Consider the following 23,116-nt stretch of genomic DNA (forward strand, 5'->3'; position numbering starts at 1 on the left):
GATAAAAAAAAAAACAGTGTACAGTTCAGCTTCACTTATCATTCCCCAGGTAGTTCCCCCTCGAAAAATGAAAATTCTATTTCACGGGATAAGAGAAGCACACATTCGGGTCATAAAATATGAAAGTAAGAGGGGAACTTGTATTTGCTGTTGATGATAAAGCTCTGCAAAACATAAAAGCCAACGTAAGGCTTATCATAAACTCGTCTGTACATCAGCATAAGATGATAATCCGAAGACGGGAGCTTGATCCATCTCTGTTATGGCTGCTGGAACTGGCTGGGTCACCAACACAAGATAACAGTCATCAGTTATACAAGAGCAGAGGCTGCCTGCGCGGTACACTAATCAGATAAAACGGGTCTGCTTGCTGGCAGCACCTCAGCTGGGTCGTCCTCTCTGTGCGAGAGAGACCGATAGACCTGTTAGGGTCTGACAGCGGGAGACGCAGCTTTTTGTCTGATGTGTCTGCATGTTGGCGGAGCTGGGATACAGCCATCCCGCCAGAGCCAGAGGGGGGAGAGAGGAAAGACAGCGAATGTGTTAGTGGCTCTTTGTAGCGAGAGGGGATGATGCACACAGCACTGAGCACATATCCAACGGCAAAAACATAAAACAGCCAGTGCTGGTGCAGACTAAGAAGGTAGTTTCCAGGGAGGGGGAGGGGGCTGCGCTGTCGATGAGCCGCGGTGGACAGACGGTGTGGGCCAGAGAGACAAAATAGGAGAGGGGGAGACAGAGATGGACAAAAAAAACAAAAGGCAGATGTCACGTGGGTCCAGAGTCGCTGATAGATGTGATGTGCAGCGTGGCGCAAAGGCAACTGTGCAGGTAGAAAAGGCTTCCCTTTGTGATGCAGATGACGACGCAATCAGCCCTGCTTTGTGTCGGCCGACGGGCTCTGCTCCCGGGGACATTGAGAGCCAGACACTAATCCGCTGGGTTTGTGTTCTCCGGGCGCGCTCATAAAGCCCGTGTCACAGTACCTGGGGTGTGTGTGGTTGGGGCGCTCTGAAACGAGGTCTGACCTCTCTCAGGGTACACTCTCCCTCCTCCTCTTCCTCTTCCTCCTCCTCCTCCCTCCGTCTCCCATTCTCACTGCGTCCTAGCTCAGCAGCTGACTGTGCTGCGTTGAATATTATAAGCGCCATATTGTTAATGTGAATGACTCGACATTCACATGAAGGATGTGACAGGAGCGCGGGGGTGGGGGTCACATGATCAGTCCATCTCCGCTGTGCAAGCAAACTCAATTATCGTTTGGAGAATAATGAATAAACAGTTTTATGGCCTTGATGAAGGAGCGGAAATAAACAGTGACAAAGAAATAAAAAAAAACATTGATTCCACATAATGGCCGAGACTTCAGACAAATTAAGGAGCAGCATAAAGAATTCACACTGCAAATTAAGCCGAGATGTTGTGGGGCCATTTTGATTGTGAGTGCTTATACGTTTCCTGTTATGAATAATGTCTGGAAATACATTTCACTGCCCCATAATGATTTCTTTTCCCAACGGATTAGGATGAATCAGGATCTCCTTTAATAAATACGACTTAACAAGAGACTGCACATGGCCAATTAACATGTGCTAATTAAGATGGCAGGATATAAGAACATCCTTGATCTAGATTCCTTTGTAAAATACCAGAGGTTACATGGAGGTAAGGGAAGTTTATTCCGTAACTATGCATTTATCCCATCTGATCTCTTTCAGTAGCAAGAAAATATCACATTCACATTGTTCCACCCGGGTTGAGGCTGGCCTCACGGACACAAACTTTAATTGAGTTGCAGAGTGAAGCTGCCTGAATTAATTCATAGCATCTGTCGGCAAACTTGTTAGGGTACATGAGAGGTTTCTTAAAATCCTAAGACGAGCTGCAGTGCACTACATCTTGCGTTGTCACGGCCCTCGTATCCAAATCCTCAAAGCACGGCAAGAAAAACAAAACTGCAGACCCATAAAACACCGGATCCTCACTAAATAAAGCACAGCTACGTGATGAATCATAGCCATTGATATAAACACCTCAAAATATAGGGAAAGTCCAGACAAAGTATTCAAAATTTAACGTAAAAAATAAACATTTTAAGAAGGATGCATAAAATCCTAAGAGTTAAGTGAACCTATTAATAAAACAAACACATGAACTGTTATTAACAACCCTAGGTGCAAATGGGTGGGTACAGCTTTTCTATCTTTATGTATTTAAGATACGATGACACTCTAGATTAAGAAATCCTTTCAGACTTCCCTCTCCAATTCAAACATGTGTGCACTTGCGATTTCCGAATTGTTTGGGAGCCCAAATCCACCATCACTCCTGTGCCCGTGCACGTAAAAACTTCAGCCGTCAAATATCATAGTTCTTTGAGAAATTAACAGATGTGAACAAAATCCGCAACATTTCCCGTCATAATTTGTAGTACCTGATGTAATTAATTGATGATGAGGTAAAGGCTTCTGTTTGATTAACTGGTGAGTGAAACAGATAAATTACACACACGTAGACCCTTTTGGTTTCTAAGTACAGTGCGATTCCTCTCCTCCCTTGGTCCTTTGCATTAATCTATCACATATTTCCAAAAGCTAATAACTCGCAGTCGCAGCACAAAATCTAATCATAATAAGGCACATTTTACAGCACATACTGCATGAAAGCAAAAAGCTTCACGGCAAAATAATCAGTGGTAATTTAAGACTGAGTGTGCTTTAAATCAGAACCGTGCGTCTGACAAGGGTGATACATGGAATACATCAGGAATTGCACCGGCCGAACACAGTGATGTAGTTGCTTTTTTGTGCCAATTTGTTAAAGCTTAAAAAGCACCTAGGGAGACTAATGCACATCGTATTTTTTTTTTTTTAAAGGAGCCAACTCTTTTCAGTTGCTCCAGACAGTTAAACACTGTCAGCATTACGCTGCATAATGAAGGACTTGGAACACCTGTCGACTTAAAACTATTTTCATTTTCTAAAAGTATCAAGTAACGGCCGTATCTGACCAAACATCAAATAGGTCTGATTACAGCTGAAGGAGACAAAACAAATATACAAAACCGGTGAAAAGTCACTGACAGTAGTGCACCAAAGATACCTCACTATGTTCAGTGTGTGAAGGCTGTGCATTGAGATTTAGTTGGATTCAGAGTTTGGCCTCTAAAGTTGTAATTCAGCAGGTTATATTGTGTTTTTAATTTACAATGTATGTACAATGTGCTACCCAGTGTGGTAGTTAAACCCAGAGCTCCGGTAAGCTGATCCCTAGACGTTTCCTCTCCTAAGTCTGCGGTATGTAGTGAACGCAAGCAAATTTCACTTAAAATGTGATTCATTATACAAGCTCGTAGATCTGTGGTAGTAGTGCTACAGCTACAGCCACAACCAAAGTCATGTGCCGAGTAGATGTGTGCACTTTTCACGCAGACACCAGGACGTGAGTGTGTTGTGTCTGCCTACCAAGCAATGCCGTTAGAGCATGACCAATATAACGCTAGACGGTTTTTATTGGCCAATCTCATTTTATCAGACATATATTGTATATCTTGACCAACATGCACACGCTTTTTACAGAACGTAAGGTAAAACAGTTATTTAGGGTGATGTACGAATGGTGTCTGTGATATATCCTGTGTATACATGCATAGTTGTAGTCCCTGGGAATAAAACCTTGAGTAAAACCCATCATCTTCAACTCAAATGGACCAACAACCCACAGCAATGTATAAACAGTGAGAACAGAATCATTTTACCAAAATCCTTATCGGTAGTGGCGCCAAAAGTCTGTCACACTCTAGCTGCCATCCACACATTTACAGTAGCACTCATAAGATTCCCCACAAGATTTCCATTTTAGTAAAATATGTCATTACTCGCACCTTACTCAGTTTCACTGTGTTACGCTGTCAGGTTACAACATGGCCCATTTATTGATGTTCTACTATGACACAAGCCTTTCCAGGTCAACACAAGTGATATCCTGACTCCATATTAATATGGCTTAAGTACTGTTTTGAAATCCACCATTTAATTTCTTGATTTCTTTCATCAAATATGTTCCACTTGCTAAAATGCCTTTTTAGTGTAGAACGGCAAATATGTTTGGGTTGGAGCGGTTGAAGGCAGGAGAGTCTGAGGAGCTGGCTCGTGTCAGTGAACCGCAGCAGAGTCAAACAGCTGAAGTATGGAAACAGTGTCAAACCGTCCATCATGTCTTGAACCAAGTCCGTAGTTAAACAGGTCGAACCGACTGCAGCCAGGAGCAACACACGCAACTATTTAGCTTGTGGAGCCAGCTGTGTGAAAAACATTCAATTTCAAAATAGTGTGTAAATGTTTTAACAAAGGAAATATGCCTTAATTGATGTCATGTATAACTTTTACATTATAACTCTGTGAATGAGGTCTAGGGCTCATTCTATACTGTAAAATAGCAACAATGAAGAAAAGCAGCTTGGTACCAATGTCAGTAACCCTATGCCTGGTAGAGAGCGCAAAATGTTCTTAGGCAGAGCAGTGATACTTCTGCCCCAATCTCATCCAAAGGTAGACACACAAGTCTCTGAAATGGGACACTCCCCTTCAAGTGAAACAACTGGTACCAGCACTAATTGAAATTTTGCATGCAAAGTGACAATGCCCAGGCCCTCGGCAGCATGGATTAGGGCTTGAATAGAGACAGATTCTTTGTGAAAGCCTACTGTGGCGGTTGGCGTGCAGGCGAGCTCCCTGCATCTGCTCATTGGGTGGACTGAGAAAACACTAGATTGTATACGGTCACTCATTTTACCTTTTATCTAATCCCATCTCTGAGCCCGCCTCTGTGCCTTCTTTTGTTACCCTTCCACTAAACACAATGCTTCCATGTTACACTCACATGCCTGTGCCTAACAAAACCATTCCGGTTAAAAACAGTTACCGGTTTTGCATATGAAAGCATCTTTACCAAACTTGTCAGGATTATCTAAGCATTACCAATCGTACAGTAAGTATCCGGCTGCTGTGTTTTGTGCATGAAGGGGTACAGTAAGGGTTAAGCAGAACACAAATATAATATATGTAATTTTGTAAATTAAATCAAATTTATTTAAATGAAAAAATGTCAAAACATTAACTTGGTCAGTGTATGCCAACTTTCAAATGCTCCAGCGCTCAACGGAGCACTGGAGGAATGCAGCACATATTGAAATGCAATCAAATCTGAGAGACATTTTTTAAAGACTGCACGCTGTGATCTCATTCTAACCCACATCAGCATCTTCTGCTGTGGTTTCTGTCCCATTATGTTCCCTTCAAAGCAAAAAGAAAGAAAAAATGTTGTATCAAAGTGATCCATCATCCTGTTAACCCCAACAAAAACTTGCATACAAGTCTGGAGGTGGTTGTTGTCGTTGCATCATAGCAACACCAATCCACCCGGAAAGCCTTTTTTTTTTTTCCTGTGTTTGCACAGTACAAACTGTAATACCACAACAGAAGCGGGGGGGGGGGGGATACACAACACAGAGAAGCCAAATGATATGTCTTGTAAAAATTCATCTCCTCAGAACAATGGAGGCTGCTGCAGTTTTACAGCCGGGGATGGATATGAAAATTTCCACTCAACAAAATTATATGAGGTTGTTGGTATGGCTGCCGACAATTAATGGGCGAGCTAATGAAGAGATAAATCCACAGTGTGTTTTCATAGATATGTTTGACATGGCTAGGCTAATTTCCTTGGCAGCTCTACCTCCATTAATTTTCTAAAAGAGCCCGTCTCTTCCTGTTTACCGAACCAATAGGACATGGCATCAATGGCAGCTTACATTCACACTAATCAACAATTTAGAGTTGTTTCACATTCCACAGGGTGAATTAAATGCCTCTGAAAAACAAGTTGAATGCCTCTAATGACTGAATGGATTCCATTTATATTTATCTAACACGGCAATTCAGACTAGACAGAGGGAATATAGTGGAATAGACTAAAATGAGATACGATGCGGAGGGAAAAGGTCACAGGCTCAAACTCAAACATTAGCATCGGGCTAATTGACTGTACGTCAGACTTAGCGTGGTTTGGATTGTTGACATACTATTTTCAAAATGGTCACTCGGGCACAGCCAAGATTTTCTTAAATTTGGCCCCTGTTTTAATCCTCTAATCCGTTCCAGTTTGGTCCATGCCTGATTCATTGATTATTTGTATAACAAGAAGCCCTTTCATAGGTTTGCTCTCCAGAAAACAGTTCCAGGAACTCGCAGGAATGTTGGAGTTGTGATTTCACGAATACTCTACTCGATTTATATGGTATAATTTTCCCAGTACACAGAGTTCTACTGCGATCAATGAAAAATTTAAATTCCACAGCACGATGTTAGTTAGTGCACATTTAGTGAATAATGTTCGTGGGATAGAAACAGAGGAAACAGAAGAAATCGAAGGTGTCACTCTACACTAAACAAATATAACAATAGGAGAAATTTAGTGTCCCGGCACTAAACGTGTCAAAACGATCCACCGAAGGGTCCTTTTCTGTTGCATGCTGGGAAGTTTTTTTTTTTTTCTGGATTAGATCCGCAGTGACCTCTTTTTCAACCCTTTATTTTTCATACGTAAGCCATCCCTGAAACTTCATTGGAAGGGCGGCTTCAGTGATTCACTGGGTAAAATGGAGGGGGGCTGAGCAGCGTCCACGCCGGCACTGGCTGGCTTCCGAATCACAAAGTGAAGCTGTACGGGCCCGAAATGTATGGCAACGTGTATCCTGTTGTTTCCTTAAGTAACATTAAACATCAACACAACCTTCATCCATCAAGCGCTAGGTGTATTTCAACACAGTGAAATAACTGAGGAGCCGTAGCAAGTGGCATTTGAGGCCCTGTATGCTCTCAGCTTACAGATACGCTTCCCAGTACATGCAGACAAACTGTCACCATGTTTGCATTATAAGAGAGAACAAGACAACACGGGGAATTAGAAAACTGTGAAGCGTTATTATTTTTGGCCATTTTCACATCCTGTGTTTCGCTTCCTCCCGGTCATGAAGGATAAAAAGTGTAGAATAAATAATCATAAGAAATCACGGTTTGAGTAATTAAAGAAAACAAATCATGTGGAATATTGAGAACACACATATGACAATATGCAGCAGTGCATATTTTCATGAAAATCAAATGTAATCTATGTTGATATTAAATATATGATTTACATACATGATGACACGGATCTTGACATTATGAGATGACGTTAGTTTTAAAACACACCTAATTTATTTTTATTCATCATTGCAAATTGTCGGAATTTTATATATTTTATTTACATTAGAATTATCCAATTTTGTGCAATTTAAAAAGTACAATTCGTGAAATGTGCTCAATGTATTTGTATTGTTTTACTGCCAAGACTGGACTTCATGTTAATTTTCCCTTCAATTATTATTGTTAAGACAACATCAAGTGATCAATCATTAAATAATATTATGAAGCTTTGAGTCAAATGTAAAGGTTGTGACGTTAACGCTTCCATGAGTAATGTAATTTAGACTTTGGTTGTGTAACTACATTCAAACCCTAAACAGAAGCAGTCAGTGGTAGTTTGAATAAATACACATGACATTTGTCAAAGTCTGTGCCAGACTCACATGAAACTGACAGGTCCTCCAACGTTTCCAGACAAATTTGGGACATTTGTATACACGTAGACTAAAAAAATGGTTCATCTTTAAAAAACACAACGCAACTAAGTATTTATTCCTGTGTTTCTTTCTGTTGTTGTTGACGTTTCATGCTGTGGCTGCACTCGGGTGAGTCTTTCCTGTAGTTTCTCAGCTGCGTCTGTAATTATGAGGTTTAGTTAAACTGACCAGAGGAAGAGGACACGTTTTGCTTTCTGACAGCATCCTCAAAATAACCTGAGTGATGACCCGGTGTGACACTTTCCATCCTCCGACGTGCCAGAGCCTCTTGTCACAGGGAAACACTCGAGTCCAGCTACACAAACTCCCATATTGTACATAGACAACATGACGAGGGCATAAGCCGATATGCGTTGGTGTGTTTTAGAGCTTCAAGCCCATTGAAATAAAGGCTGTTTACATATTTCAAACCATTTCTAGTGCCTGAACCTGGATTCTTCATGCCATTCTTTTTTGTACACAAATTCTCCTTGAATTTCTACACATGTTGTACTAGTAAGTAAAGAGTATCCGCTCTGAAATAAAGGGGAACAATGAAATTTGGGTTGTGTACCAAAAGAAAATAATATTTTTTATAGGATTGAAGGTCAAACATCTCAGTGAAAGTGTCTCACATCTTAGCAAATAGTACGTTTCCACCACAACACTGTTATTTTGTGAGTGTCCCTTACAAAATCATAGAGATTAACCCCACCATGTTTTATTGTGCTGAGCCACAGCTTAGAAACAGCGTCACGTCCTTGCAACACAACACAACAACACAACACGTAAAGTTAAACTACAGGACGTGTTAACATTTAAGGCTCTTGAAACTAGTGTAATTTAAAAAAACGTGGCAGCCTTTACGCGTGTAGCCCTTCCTCCAGTGTTTGACAGCCACGACCCACCTGCACGCACCTGACGGACCTGGCTTCTGACGTGCACGTCCCCCGACCCGCTGTGGCTCTTCTAGCTAGCTAACGTGACACGGAAACCCCCCCGCAAATTAATTAGCGCCGTTAACCGCATCCCTTCACCTGCGGGGTGGATGCGGGTTGATGCGGGAGCACGTTCTTTTTTTTTTTCATTCCTTTAACGTGCTCCACCGTCCCCATCACCTGCCTGGTTCTAAAACAGCGCGAACGCAATGTAGAAATACGCGAAAGCAGCGGAACACTTTATTTAGCGGATTTATTTTTTAAGCCGTTAGCCGGTTTTTTTATTATTTTTTTACTCGCCATCATTCACGCGCTTTGTCTCACAACTCTCGCCGCCGGGATGACAGCGTTAGCTTACCTTCCACTGCTATGACGGCCGGTAAGCTCCATAATATCCACAGAATATCCATTATCGGTCACTTTGAGGGCCCGGGCATTCACATAAAATAGGTCCAGAGAGCCATTGACAGCGGAGGCAGCGAGCGGACCGGCTCCTTCACCTCCAGCGCAGCGACGCCTGAGAGCGGAGAGAACTCAAATCTCAACCAAGTTTGGGCGAGACCAAAAAACCCACAGACGGAGGGGAGCGCGGCGCGGCGAGGAGACGCGTCACTGCGTCGCAGCGATGAGTTGACCCCGTTAGTTAGATAAAGACAAACAACAAAACGTGTGTTTGTTGTTGTGATTTAGATAAGAAGGTGTAAAATACGCGATTTGGCAACGCACCCGCGCGCACACAGGAGCCGTCACCCCCTCCCCCGTCACTTCCACTCGCCCGGCTGTCAATCAGAGGAGTCCGCACTGTCCTCACCCAGCGAAGAAGAAGTGTTGTGAGGACAATGTGGGACATGTTTTAAAAGATGGAGACACTTGTCCCCGCTGCCTCGACGCGGTCCCTCGGACATGTCGGTTCTTCTGTGCCGAGGCGAGGCTCGGACGGGAGAGTGCCGGCTCCTCCGTGGAGCTGTCCCCGGTCAGAGAGGAGCCTCAGCGGCTGTAACAGGTGACGAACACCGGGGGAAACAAAGTGAGTTTCACTCGGGTCTCAATGAAGTTTGATGAGACACGACTTCTCACTTCTCACTTCTCCACCTGCCCTGCTGTTATTGTTGATGTTTGTTTGTTTCCTTTCCATCTATCTAAATATATATTAAAGATGACTGTACCCAAACGATGGTAACGATTATATCTAAGTAAGTAAGATGGTATAAACTACATCTGATAGAACACTGTTGTTGTTATGTTGATTATATTAATTATATAATAAATATTATATTCTAAATTGACAGATTCACATGTGCTCATTCATTCATATTCATGTGGTCAACACATGTTCCCTCCGTAGCACATATTATAACAAAAGCATTAATTCTGTATTATATTATCTATCTATTTATCTCCTTTTCTTTTTACAATACATGTTGCTATTGTATACATTAGTACAACATAATTTAACGTTGTGTATATATTCATTCAAGATATGTTTCTGTTTTAGTTGCTATCATAAGTTAAGTTCCTAAGAATTAGCAGAGTGTGTGTTTGTGTGTGTGTGTCTTGTTACAGAATCTCATTGTTGGCTATGATTTCATGTGTAGTTCTGAATAAAACCATTTTCTTTCCCGTCCGCTCTGTGTATTTACACAGATGAAAAACATAAATCTCAAATGATAATAGATTTAAAGCAAAAGTTATATTTGATTTGAATTTATAGCTTTTATCCATAATTTATTATTTCCCCCCTTTTTCCACTAATGATCAACTCAGACCTCAACTTGTGTCCAGGTCCCATAGAGAGAATATGAGTATGAAACTTCAGGTTATTATGACAAACTATGGATCACTTTTCACAGTCAAATCCAAACTGTCTTCAAATATGAGAAGCAGCTGCAATTCATTTTTAATAAGATATTTTAATCTGCGTGTTTGCTGAGTTTACATTCATTTAGTTTTTCAACAGGTTTGTGATGTTGACCTAATCACTAATAGTTTATTTATGAGGGTGATCTCATTTCACAACATAAAAAACAAACTGAAACTAAGTATTGACTGTACTGGTTCTTTTTTGTGCAGTAAACAATGCTGTCATTTCAGACATCTACATGATGAGTGTCACATTAGTCAGACCAGTAAAGCAGGATGTATTTCAGAAATCTATTCGGTTAACTTGATTTATTTAGTTTGCTGTATGAGGCCGACATGCATCACACTTGAGACGTCATGTGGTTGAACAGATAGATGGACCTATAACAGTAGTTATTTTCCAATAACGGAGCCAAAGAACCAAACCCAAAGTGAAATGTAACTTTCTCCAGGAGGCCAAAAACGTTCCCTCCTGTTCATGAATCATCACAAAACCATAACCGGCTGATTTGAGTCTGACTCACGGTTCATCTGAACTTCAAAACACTTCACAATTAAGTTTTGAAAATGTACTTGTGTTTGCACTAAGCTGATTTGAGATGACACTGTGGCGTCTGGCAGTAACGTTATTGGCAATAATGTCCCAACAAACAATAAAAAGGCTTCACGTAAAATAAGTGTGCATATTAATAATCATAAGACAATTAACTTTTATGAGTTTTCTTCTTCTTTAATGGGATTACTCTCATCCAGCTCCAAGTTGACTGTGTTAATTAGAATAAAACGACAAATGAATCATCGTGCGTCTTATAAGCTGACAACATATTTTTAAAATTAGTTCTGAGTAGTATTTCCCACTCAAGAGGCTGGGAGTAAAATTCCAGTGTCTTTGGGTAAATAATAAAACACAGGCTGGTTTTTATATTACATGACGGCCGAGACATATGCCATTCGAATTATAGATATGCCAAAACTTTACTCCTTTGTTTCAAATACAAAGGGATGACATGCCTGGAAAGATACCCGCGGTGGATAAAACATTTCCAATATACATAAACATGTCATATTGCTTTTGGTACAAAGAAAGTGATGGATGTCAAAGTACAGACAAAGAATGTGCTGGCTCGAAGGTGTGCTCATGGGGACCTAGTTCTCAAAGAAGTAAACACTGGGAGTGACACTTTGTTGTAGAGTCACTGGAAAAAGAAGAATTTAGTTATTTGTCATCAAACATGTCTTTCTTATTAGACGCTGCACAGCCTTGGCTCTGCAGCAGGGCTCCTACGGGTTAAATGAGCCAGGCTGATTTATTTGCCTCCACTGAGTTTGACTGTATTTATTCTAGGTCACTTGACTGGCTGAGTTCAGATCATGTGCAGGTGACTACAACACAGATGGAACAAAGCAGAAAGCAGCTCGCTATAATGAGTTCCATGCACAAGCCCAATATTGACTCGAGCCAGGAGAGAAGTGAAAGATGTCGAAGAAGTGATATTAATACTCCTCCTCTAATATTGCCCACAGAGATCGTTCAGTCACGCAATCTCATAATGGCCACGCGGTAATAAAATATACGTAATGCGAAGCAGAGATGTCTGAATGTGGCATAAATCTTCCAATGTTCTCCTGTGACCCCGTGATCCATAAAAAGTACAGTACTGTACGTTCTGTAAGAGCAGACTCAAGTCCCCAGAGTTTTACAGGCTCCAGTAATCTATTATAAACACAGAGTAGCTCAGATTACACCCAACAAATTACTTGTTAGGTTACTTCCTACTATTCCACACAAGGTGCAGCAAGGAGAAATTAGTTTTACTCCACACGTGCTTGAAGAACTTCAGCATTCAGCTTATATGATAATCACCCGTTAGCCTGTCCAGCTGCATGCTGAGAGGCAGAGCCACGTAACAGCAGCAGCACGGAGCTACGTGTGGGTTGGAAATTATTCAGCATGATGGCATCTTTACAATTACCACATCATTTGGGTTTGTTTCTTTCAATTATATTTTTTACATAAGACACCAATAGAAATGTTAGAAAGAGAAATTTAAAAAGAAGTTTAACATATTTATAGGAAATAGTTGTTATTGAATTTACAGCATTAATTCAAAACCCTACTCAAAATGAATTCCTCCTTATTTGAATATATGGTTTGTTATTCATTACAAATTTGTTACAAAATAAGTGCATTTTATTTTGATATAATCAGACACAAACTAAATATGATTTTCTTACAATAGTGCAATATATTTTGTATATATTTATAAATAAATCTATTAAATGTCATAGATATCATCAAAACTGTAATTAAAAGTACTCAGTGATCTCCATAGCATCCAAATGATTATTATTACTACATTTTATATTATTTACAATTTCTAGTCCCTCTCATGTGTTTCTTTTACACGTACCTCAAACTTGCAGCTGAAAAACAGTTCCTATTCTTCATGTTTTTAATTATTTATTACGTTTTGGCAATGATTGAATTAATCAGATTACCAGAAATATGTTTTAACTAAAAATCAAATCCAGATACATAATAGAAATGGAAATAAACAAATATATACTATTTCTTGATGATGAATATAAATATTTATTTTAATAGCCATGTTAATAGTAAAGATTATGGAAATGTTTAGACCTAGGTCTTGTTTAGACATGGATTTCCTATTTGAAGTTTGACATTCCTTAAACACAGTTAAAGCAAATCCTCAGGGCAGAATAATAGAATACAAAATTAATTGTTAAAATGTATTATATTTTGAGAAGAATTAAATAATTAAGCAAAATAAGTGATGCACATTTCCACCAGTAAAACATAAACATAATGGAAGTACTTGAATGTTTGTATCAGAGTGGATTTTCTTCATGAGCTGTGTACTGAGTCATTGCATCAACACTGCCCCCCAGAGTTTAACAGATGAACAGTCACAGGGATCTGACGAAGACACTGAAATGTTTCTACAAAGATTCACAGGAGCTCACATTTAAGTTTTCTTTATTTACACTCAACTACAAGTTAAGTATTTTTATGCTGCAAACGGAAAAAAATTATGTATTGAGTTGGATACAACATTTTGAAAATGACTGAATACTTTGAAAACTAAAAATCAGCCTTTTTTCGAAAGATTAGAAATGCATTTAAAGATAATTAATTATAAATTAAAAGTAATATTTATTATCGTGTTATTATTACATATTTTTTTAAGTTTTCTGTGAAGCAATTTGATTTATCTGCTCTTTTGAGGTGCTAGAAAAATATAGTACTGACTTATTTTTCATTACTAAGAGTATTTTTGTAATCTATTCATAAACTTGGTTTAAATTAAGTAAAAGGTAGTTGATTACTTTTGTAATAAGGCTTTAGGATAACGCTATATAAAGGTAAAAAATAGCAAGAGTAATTTATATATACATGAATGTTTATGGGCATTTACTTTTTTTAAAGTCACATTTAAATCAATAGTAAAGATGTAGTTTTGGTGTCCTGTGAGACATAAATATTATTATTTTATTATTACAGAATGTCTATATTCCAGCAATTATTTATTTAAATGGATTTAAACTTATCTAACACTAAAACAATGGACCCTAGCCCATTATCTTTTAAGACATGCTATTATTTGTCAAGGAGGATGAAACGAAGTTGACGAGGGTGAGAATGAGTTCCTGCAGTTCATAAGCTATCACTTATCCTCTGGAATATTAAGCCCATTCAAAACGGCCACTCATGGCCTGGAGTCAATTTCACCTCAAGCGTCTGAGGGCTTACGGTGGAGAATTGCACACGGTGGGCATCAGCAGCTGGATAAAGAGCGAGGGAAATAAAACGACCTGCCCTCAGCGAAAGTTGGGGCGTGATCCCTGACCCTGGGCTGTGAAAAAGCGATGGACTCCTCTAATCTAGAGGGACCTTTTGCACGTGGATTAACCTCTCGGCCGAGACCACGTTTTTCACAGGCATGCGGAGGAGAGTCGGCCAAATGAATTCTGACAAGCAGAGGAGCTGAGCCCAATTTAGATAATCCAGGTTCTAAAAAGTTTTATTTGTTTTAAACAGATTCGGCAAATCTTGTCCCAATTCCTCCCTTTTCTTCCTCTACTTGAAGTGCCACCGCCACACAGGACACATCCCTCATTGTTTTTGAAAAGAAAATATTTCTCCAATAGAGCTGAGGAAAGAAAAGATGGCCTCACTGCTTATCTTTCATGAATAGTCCACCCCACCCCTCCGCACTCCACCCACCCAACACCACCTTCCCAATGTATGGGTTTACTCCTGCCAAAAAAATTTAATTCAATCCCACTAAGTTGTCCCAGCTTTAATTAAATCGACCAAAAGCCTTGGCAGGATTTCATCCACGTTCTCGTTAAAGTGAACTTTTTTTTACACAACTTTCACTAGTGCACTGCTGAGATCTGAGAGGACACCTTCTCTTTCCCCTCTTCAGAATAAAGTCAAACAGTTTCCACAAACTAATTAAAGTTTTCTCAGACAAATGAGTCCAGGTGGCGACTGAAGAATGTGTCTCCTTCAGTTTACGTCGGGCCGCCACCTTTTCCCGGGAGTTAAAAAAACCAAATGTGTTTATGGTGTTTCGCCTGTCACGAGGCAGACACCACTTTTTTATCATCATAATAAATCTGAACACTGCTGCCATAAAACATGGGCCCAGTAAAAAAGTGATCGGGCTGACAGTCATGATGAAATGAATGCCTTGATAAAAATGGCAGTCATCAATCAAGCCTTTGGTTTTGGATGCTAACATCCCGCTCGCAGCTCTCTGCTAATTGATATGAACCATTCACATAAATCAGCTGCTGTGTGTTGATGCTGTGTGCTGTTGATGCTGTGTGTTGATGCTGTGTGCTGTTGATGCTGTGTGCTGTTGTCGCTGCGGTTTGCTTTTCAGAACCACAGATACATTTTCCCATAACGCAAACCGAGCCGTGGTCTCAGTCAGTCTCCTGTGTTGTGGATAGTTTGGTTGTGTTAATACACTGATTTCCTCTTGTAAACTTTCACTTATGTCATCAGGGTTATAATGAATTACTCATGGGGCAAAACTCTGGTTCTTAGATAAGTTCAAACACTTGAAATGATACTCAGCAGTTTTTTAAATGACTTTAGATAGAACGAAGCAGCAACTTAAACTACTTTCTCTTCTTCTGTAGCACAGTCGCACTAAGCACAGACATTTGTTTAGTTTCCTCACGTCTAAGTGCTCGTCGTCAATTAAAAAATATAATTAGGACATCTTGACTAATGATTTGCAGCTTAATTCATCTTCCTGCTGCTCTTATACTAGGATAAGTATGAATGGATTCCCTATATGCCCTTTAATATGGGATTTTAATTTGAGTTTTTAATTTGACGACGAGCACTAGGAAGTTCCCATTGAGATACAAGGAGCAAATAACAGTCACACATTTTGTCAGGAGATTTATTTTGAAGCTTCTTTTTTCAGCCTCTTTGACCAATGACTCAGATTCTCTTTTTCTTTTTTGTATTCCCTGCAAAATAATCAATCTTAGAGCTGAAATGTCAAGTGGTAAATCAACTCAACTCAATCAACAATTTTTTTTAATAATTAATTTGTCGTTTGAGGCATTTTCCAGTCTGTCAAGTGTGAAACTCAGTTTTTCTCTTTGTCCTCTACACAAACTGAATGCTATTGGATTTCGGACTGTTGCTAAAACAAGTCCTCAGAACATATTTCCCTCGTGCTCATTGGTAATTATGATGATAATGCATTTCATAGACACATCGATTCGCTGCAGCCTTGATTAATAATTCATACTTTAGTTAAATAAACCTCACATTGTTTATCAGCACAAATATGTGTTTTACTTTAATCTCACTCATGAAAAAGCCACACATCTCCACATACACAGGAGACGTTTAACTGGTTTTGAATGTTATGAATTCATCTCTTTCAGGGAAACTGATATTTCTGTTGGTGTTGCTCCTCCCTATCTATTTCCCTCTCCCTCCATGTCGACCGTCGACCATCACAGAGCAACAGATGGAAGTGCACACCAGGATATGACCACTAAGAGGATTCCTCTTTCTTTGCCCGTGACTCTGGACTTTTTTTGAGGGTTTAATGTGGAGACAGACTCTTTCATCGTGAACCAGCTCGACTGGCTTCCTGGAACCGGTGTCGGGTTGTCGGTTAAGCCCCTCTGAAACCCGCCACTACCCACGCTGCCCTGCTTGGCAGACGGAGATCCCTGATCACAAGTCAGCTGTAAATAACATTAACTTGAGCAACCAGGTGGCATCGGAAAGTCCTCGTAGCGTCGTGAGTCTCTGAACTCTGACCTTTCGCTCAGAAGTCTGAGGTATGTGCCAGTTCAGCGAGTGGCTCAGTGTCAGGTTCACTCACCTGTAGTTCCCTCTCAGAGGAGGCCGTGTGTGCTCGGTATCGGCAGGAAGCCCTCAGGGTTTTATTACCAGGGATTCAATTATGATAAAACCACAGTAGATATTCTGTTACATACAAAGAACTACATGTTGTTTAATTTTTGCACTAATATCTCAAATAAAGCTAAATAATTATTATAGTAATCTGATAAATGCTACTTTATTATGTTAGAATTGGTAGCATTACAAAACTTTTCTGGTTTCTTGGACATATGTCTGGATCAGGGGGTTTAATCGTGAAAAAAAATCATTCACATTTAGTCAAACTTATATCAATGAGTGAGTAAAATTTGGTGCAGCCTGATTGAATTTAAGGAGACTGCTGATGTCTGTTCTCCACTGAGTACCATTCTAGTTTTATGTCATTTTTATACTGATATGGACCTATGAATATGAAATAAAGCTATAATTCAAGTGCAAATCTGACGAGTGCTGTATCGTTATTTCAACATATTCAGCATATTAGTTTTCCTACACACACATCCTGTCACATCCGGAGGTGAGGGGTATTTTCCAACACAACATTAGTTTCTGCTAATACTGCGATGACACCACATGACATCAGCTGCTAGTTTGTTACACAACAAATCAGGGACGTAGTGAATCTGTTTGACGGATAATGCTCCTGAAATCTAAAGATTCTGAAAATCTGAACGTGTGTGGTAATCGGAGTTTAAGCGGTAGCACGGGTTTGTAATGATGAAGTTTAGAGGTTGTAAGAACAATAAATGAGTTGTCCCCTTCACTAAAGTGGTTATGTTTTCACCCCCATCTGTTTATTGGTTTGTTATGCAAGAGATTATGCAAAACTATGGATGCACTGGAAGGATGACGTGTGGCTCAGGGAAGAATCTACGTATTTTATTTCCATCGTTTTCCCGTTCAGAGATGATAGTGGAAAAAACATTTAGAGCTTGATTGAATATAAGGAAACCGTTGGGCCTTGGTGGAGCGATATATGTGCTCCAGTGTTTCTATCCAAACTCACCTTCTGCTTTTTCACGAGTTTGTGTCTTGAGCCTAAAAGTATCGAGCTTTGACTCGATGGAGTTTAGTCTCCATGGGCTGAAGATCGTAATAACTCCAGCTTCACTTGTCGAGGACTTTCCCTTTTATACTGTAGAATCCTCAGACCTTGGTAATTCAAGGTTTTCAGAGAAAGCCAAAGAGGCTCAGGGCAGCAGCTTGATTCCCTCCGTGTACTTTGTTTTGCCAACGCCTTTCAGAGAAGTGCCTCGCTCGCTGGCGGGCGCACAAAGCCTGTGCCGACCCTTCTACTCGTGTGTGTGTGTCCTCATTCCAAGGCTGAAAGACGAACAGATTTTCTCCCATCAGACAAACACAGGTGAAGCTGTTTACATGACGGAGGACACACAACACAGAAGGTCTGCAAGTCTGGTTCGTTCTTTGTGTGCGGAATCTTTTGACACAAAATATTAAACTTTTTTGAAAGACTCAGGTTGACATACTTCATGCACACATACATCAGATTCTTATTTATCTTGAGGTTAAAGTCCCGACGAGAATCATTTGCTGTCGTATGTATAAGAGGGGTTGGATTTGATGTGGGTTGTAACATGTTGTCGTGGTTGTGTTAGGAGTTGTGCGTGGTTTGAGCTGTTTTCAGACGTGAACTTCTGAAAATGTCAGGACAATCGGGTCCGGACATTTTCAGGAATGCAGCACGCAGCAGGAGATTGTCTGGGTCAGACATAGAGACAGAGAACTATCTGGAAGGTTCAGGTGGCGTCTGGGCAGAGCAGCGGGGGAGGCAGGACATGGCTTCTAAATTCTACCGCAGAAATCACAAGTTTTTGTTTACAGTGCATCGACATCGGCATCGGCCTTCATCACCAAAAGCTCTTAAACTCATCATCTGTCCGAGTTGAGATTCTCCTTGAGTCCTCTTTTCATCCTGAGATACAGGTTTTCTTTCGGTTTCTTTCGGTTTCTTTGGTTTCTTTGGTTTCTTTTAAATGTTGTGCATTAAAAACTCGTGAGAATGTCCCGAGCAAGTGACTTGAACGTTTGTGTTCCCACATACGGCCGCTCTGGATAATTTCTAGAGATTATCTGGAGTTCAGTGCGCTGTCTGAGACCAGCTGATGTATCTTCTGTAACTTTAAACAGGGCAGGGATTAGCCAGCAGGAATCGGATGCACTGATCGACCCCCCCCCCCCCTGCACTCCTTCACCCTCACCCTCACCCTCCCATAGTCTAAAACTACTTAAACCTTTATGTAATCTAAAAAAAAATTGCATACAGCAACTGAACTGTGGTAATAATGTGATCAGCATTTCCATGATACAAATGCAGAGTTGTACGCAATTCAAAATAGACAATATAGATTTACAGAATGTTTTTTATATTCATTATTATTAATAATGATAATTTGAGCCCGATATAATCAGAGCAGGCAGGTAACACACCTGTAGACAAAGATACATTTATTTTTAATACTCAAACTAAATTTAAAAGCAAGTACTTACTTTTACTGAAGCATAAAAGTTGTACTACATTTGTGTCTATTTACTTGATAAACCCAGTGGTAAAATACTTCACCACTGGGTTGCCATGATTTCCTGTGTAATTGTGAGGTTTATGAGCAATAATTAAGATTCTCTGATAGTCCTGCGTTAACTTCTGTGTGTTTTTGTCAGTACTTTTCAAGCCGTATTAAGCAGGTAATTTATACAAGAGCTGGCTTTTACAGGTATAAACTGCTGTGAAGGCATTTCACACTTGCACAGTTCAGTAAAGATCCAATAAAAACCCTGTAGACTTCCCGGGATCTCGATGTAGATACCTTTCAATGTAGGAAAGCATAAAAATGGTTAATTTAACGTGGTGGCTGCACTGAGGGATATTACCTCTTTATTGTATTTCCTTTGTATTTAACCTCAAACCCGAGAGGAAGAGGGAGAGGAATTGGAGATCTCCAGGGGGATTCAATTATATTTTCTCCCGTGTTCACTGCACTATAATGACTTTGCAACAAGACCTCTCTCTGCTCTCGGTGCTTCTTTTTTTCCTACAGATTTTTTCTCAATAGATTTAGTAAGAGAACTTATTTATCTTAAGGAGCCTTTACCTGACCTCGATATTTCTTATCCTGCGACCATCTCACATTTTCACCCTAATGAAGAATATAACAGGCTAAGAAGTGCTTTCCTGTCGTCTGTAGCTGAATCCTCGCACTTAACTCAAAGCCACATTGGAAACAATTGGTTGCTGTGTATTAAATGTTTGCCTGGTACAAATTAAAATTCAGAGACGTATATATTTCCCTGTAAATCGCGGATAGCGCTGACTCCCTCCGTGACGTCACCAGCAGACCTGGTAACTTTCCAAGGCCGAAAGCTTGTGGCGAGAGTTTTTCTCTCTTTGCTGGCGAGCACAAATTTGTCAGCACTGACCAGAGTTTGTCTGGAGGCTTAAACATCTTAAGATGACGCTCAGCTTGAGAGGACTCGCCAAAACGTGTTAGAAACGACATATGGTTGTAGAGAATATCTCAAACAGCATGAAAAGATATAAGAATGTCCTTCGGCTGAAACATCCTGGTTTGATCAAGAAGGTACATGCGTGCAAAGACTGATGCATGCGTGTGTGTGTGCGTTTATATGAGTATATATGTGTGCGTTGCGGGGGGGAGGGGGGGGGGGGGGTGTTTGTGCGTTTGCGGCTATGCATACACATGTATGTGTCAGCATGCATGCGAGTGTCCAAATGCCACTGCCTGTAAACGTCTGTGTGTGGTTGGAGAGGAAACAGAGGGAAAGGGCTGAAACTGTTACAAAAGAGGAGTGGGGAAATAGAGCAGAAGAATCTGGGCCTGACATAAAGAAAGATCCTGGATAATTCTGCCCTGAGACGAGAGAGGAGCACAGAGAGCAGAGTGGAGCATCCAGAGGTCGTTCCCATGGCAACCTCTGCCCAAGGAGATCACTGACCCCCCCGCCCGCCCCCGCCCCCTACCCCCACCCCCACCCCCGCCCCGCAGGACAAGCGGAGCACAGATTGTAGGTCACATATGGCACCAGCGATCCAATCAGGCCTAATCTGGCTTGACTCGTGGGTCATAATTTATACTGGAAAGCTGGTTTACACCGTGGCTTATCTCGGCGTTCGCCTCAACTGTAGGATAATGGCGGTGTTTATGGTAACATGATGAACTGACCTATTAAACGTATATGTCAACAAATTCATGTTGTGTCTATAGGTGGAGAAACTAAAGTAGTCCAGGGGCGAGTGATATCCTACTGAGTATTAAAAGCACCATTATGAAGATTTGAGGGGTTGAAATTAATCCTGTGCACTGTATTTGTTCAAATTACAAACATGACTCACCTCATTTTCTCTAATCATATTTTATATTTTCTCCATAGTTAAATCTCTTTAACAGTTATGTCAATTTGATAACAAATATATATTTTAATTATTCCAATTCTGAATCATATTGCAGTTATAAAAACAATATATTTTTTTTATTTTTTCTCTCTAACTCTTAACCCTAGGTCTAGATTCCAGTATAGTTAAGAAGAAATGGATATTTTAGTTTTTTGTATTGTCTCAACATTGGCTCATTGGTCCTCAGATCCACCTGTTGTGTGTGGAAATAATTATATATATATACTAACTGTAATTTCTACCCTTTTTCATCCAATATTTTTACATATTTGATTTTGTATAGCTAATATATCAACATGCTTATGAGAAAAAACACAGAAATTACCATAAAGAACTGTAAGTATGAACAAAAATGGTTAATATATACAGAGTAGTATCCATATATTGATATCTTTGGAGTCAGACACCAGGGAAATCTCACTACTTCTTAATTCTTTAATGAATAACTTGTTTAAAAGTAATAGAATAAGAATGTATTAAAGTGTATAGATAAAATAATAACAGAAATCTGATTGGGATTTGGGAGGATAGTGCTGAGTAATATAAGAATTCTCAATTATTATTTACACCTGTGTCACAGATGGAGTTTTTAAGACCTAAGACATAAGATAATTTCTAATTAATTGTCCCAGACTTATAAACACGTCTTCAGTTCAAACTCAGGTTTATGAGCAATTCTTATGAAATCAGTTATCAGATATCAAGCTGTTAAAGAGGATCCTGTGTCTTCAGGAGCCCAAACACAACATTAGGGTTGAAGGATTTCTCCTCATATGTTAAGTATTAGGGTCTGTGTGTGCTTTATCTGGCTCTTTAGTGAAATTTTTTTTTGACATCTTATAAAAGATATGGACCTGTGTTTGTACCGAGCGTCTCGAGATGTAACTTGATAAATCCAACCTCACACAGAGTCATCAGTGCGCAACACTCGGGGAAGCACTCTATCCAGGATGTGAGACTCGGAGCCGGCGGCCATGCGGCAGAAACACAGATATGATTTGAATGATTTATACGCCATGTTTCTGGAGTATTGGAGTATAGTGCGGCTAGCCAGCCTCAGAGGGGCCTTCGAGTTTTATGTGACTTTATTTAAGGGTTTCCAGATACGCTCCCATCCTGCAAAGTGGGAGCTTAATACAAACTCCTACTTTCTGAGGTTCAGAGAGCTGTTAAATCATATTTAAGTCAAGTCAGCTTCATGGTCTGGATCATCCAAATTCTTAACACTCACTTATGCATTAATAAAAGTTTGATTTGTATATGGGAAGACATTCATTTTCTGCAGGCGTGGCTGCAGAGGATTTCTTTTTTCATCTATATGTGCAACTCTCACAAATACTCCTGATTCAGCTTTGTTGTGCTGATACAAACCCTGAATCGAATCTGGATGTAATAAACACAGCGCTGCAGGAAATGGAAGGAAAAGCTTCTCGGCGAGAGTATAAATATTTTATGTGTGTAAATTTGAATTAAGACAGTATTGGCTGTGGATGACTGCTTGGCATATTTCCTTTTCAAACTGCAGACAATGAAAATATATATGTTTTTCTCTCTCCTGGTGTGTGTCAGATGGGGGAGCTAAGCAGAGCAGTGTGTGTGTACGGGTTCAGCCTCGGCCTGATCTCTGACGCCTTCCTCCATCACTGCCCCGTGGTTGGCAATTTCATGAGTGAGCTGGTAATAATCACGGGTGACTGGATTCTCACCTTTTTTGCTGGGATCTATAGGAGAGAGGGCAGCTACACTTGTCGGGCCCTTCGGAGCCATATGTGGAGGCTTGAGGTCTGAAGTCAGAGGAATCTCACATCTGCTTTTCA

At 40.2% G+C, this 23,116-nt stretch overlaps 1 protein-coding gene and 1 long non-coding RNA gene across 5 annotated transcripts in view; one reads left to right on the forward strand and one right to left on the reverse strand.

Moving 5' to 3' along the window:
* The window catches only part of ephb2b (eph receptor B2b), a 118,538-nt gene extending 109,430 nt beyond the window's left edge, over positions 1-9,108 (reverse strand). For all 4 annotated transcript variants that reach the window (XM_053444845.1, XM_053444827.1, XM_053444836.1 and 1 more), the window contains exon 1: positions 8,960-9,108. In XM_053444845.1, coding sequence (XP_053300820.1) covers positions 8,960-9,011 — 52 coding nt within the window. In that variant the 5' untranslated portion in view covers positions 9,012-9,108. The remainder of the gene's footprint in view (positions 1-8,959) is intronic.
* A 321-nt stretch (positions 9,109-9,429) lies between these two features.
* LOC128458569 (uncharacterized) lies at positions 9,430-17,309 on the forward strand. The gene is made up of 2 exons (XR_008342032.1): positions 9,430-9,628; positions 16,402-17,309. It is a non-coding gene; the product is annotated as an uncharacterized LOC128458569 (long non-coding RNA).
* Positions 17,310-23,116: the final 5,807 nt, after the last annotated feature.

Source organism: Pleuronectes platessa, chromosome 2, assembly GCF_947347685.1.
Source record: "Pleuronectes platessa chromosome 2, fPlePla1.1, whole genome shotgun sequence".
NCBI lineage: Eukaryota > Metazoa > Chordata > Actinopteri > Pleuronectiformes > Pleuronectidae > Pleuronectes > Pleuronectes platessa.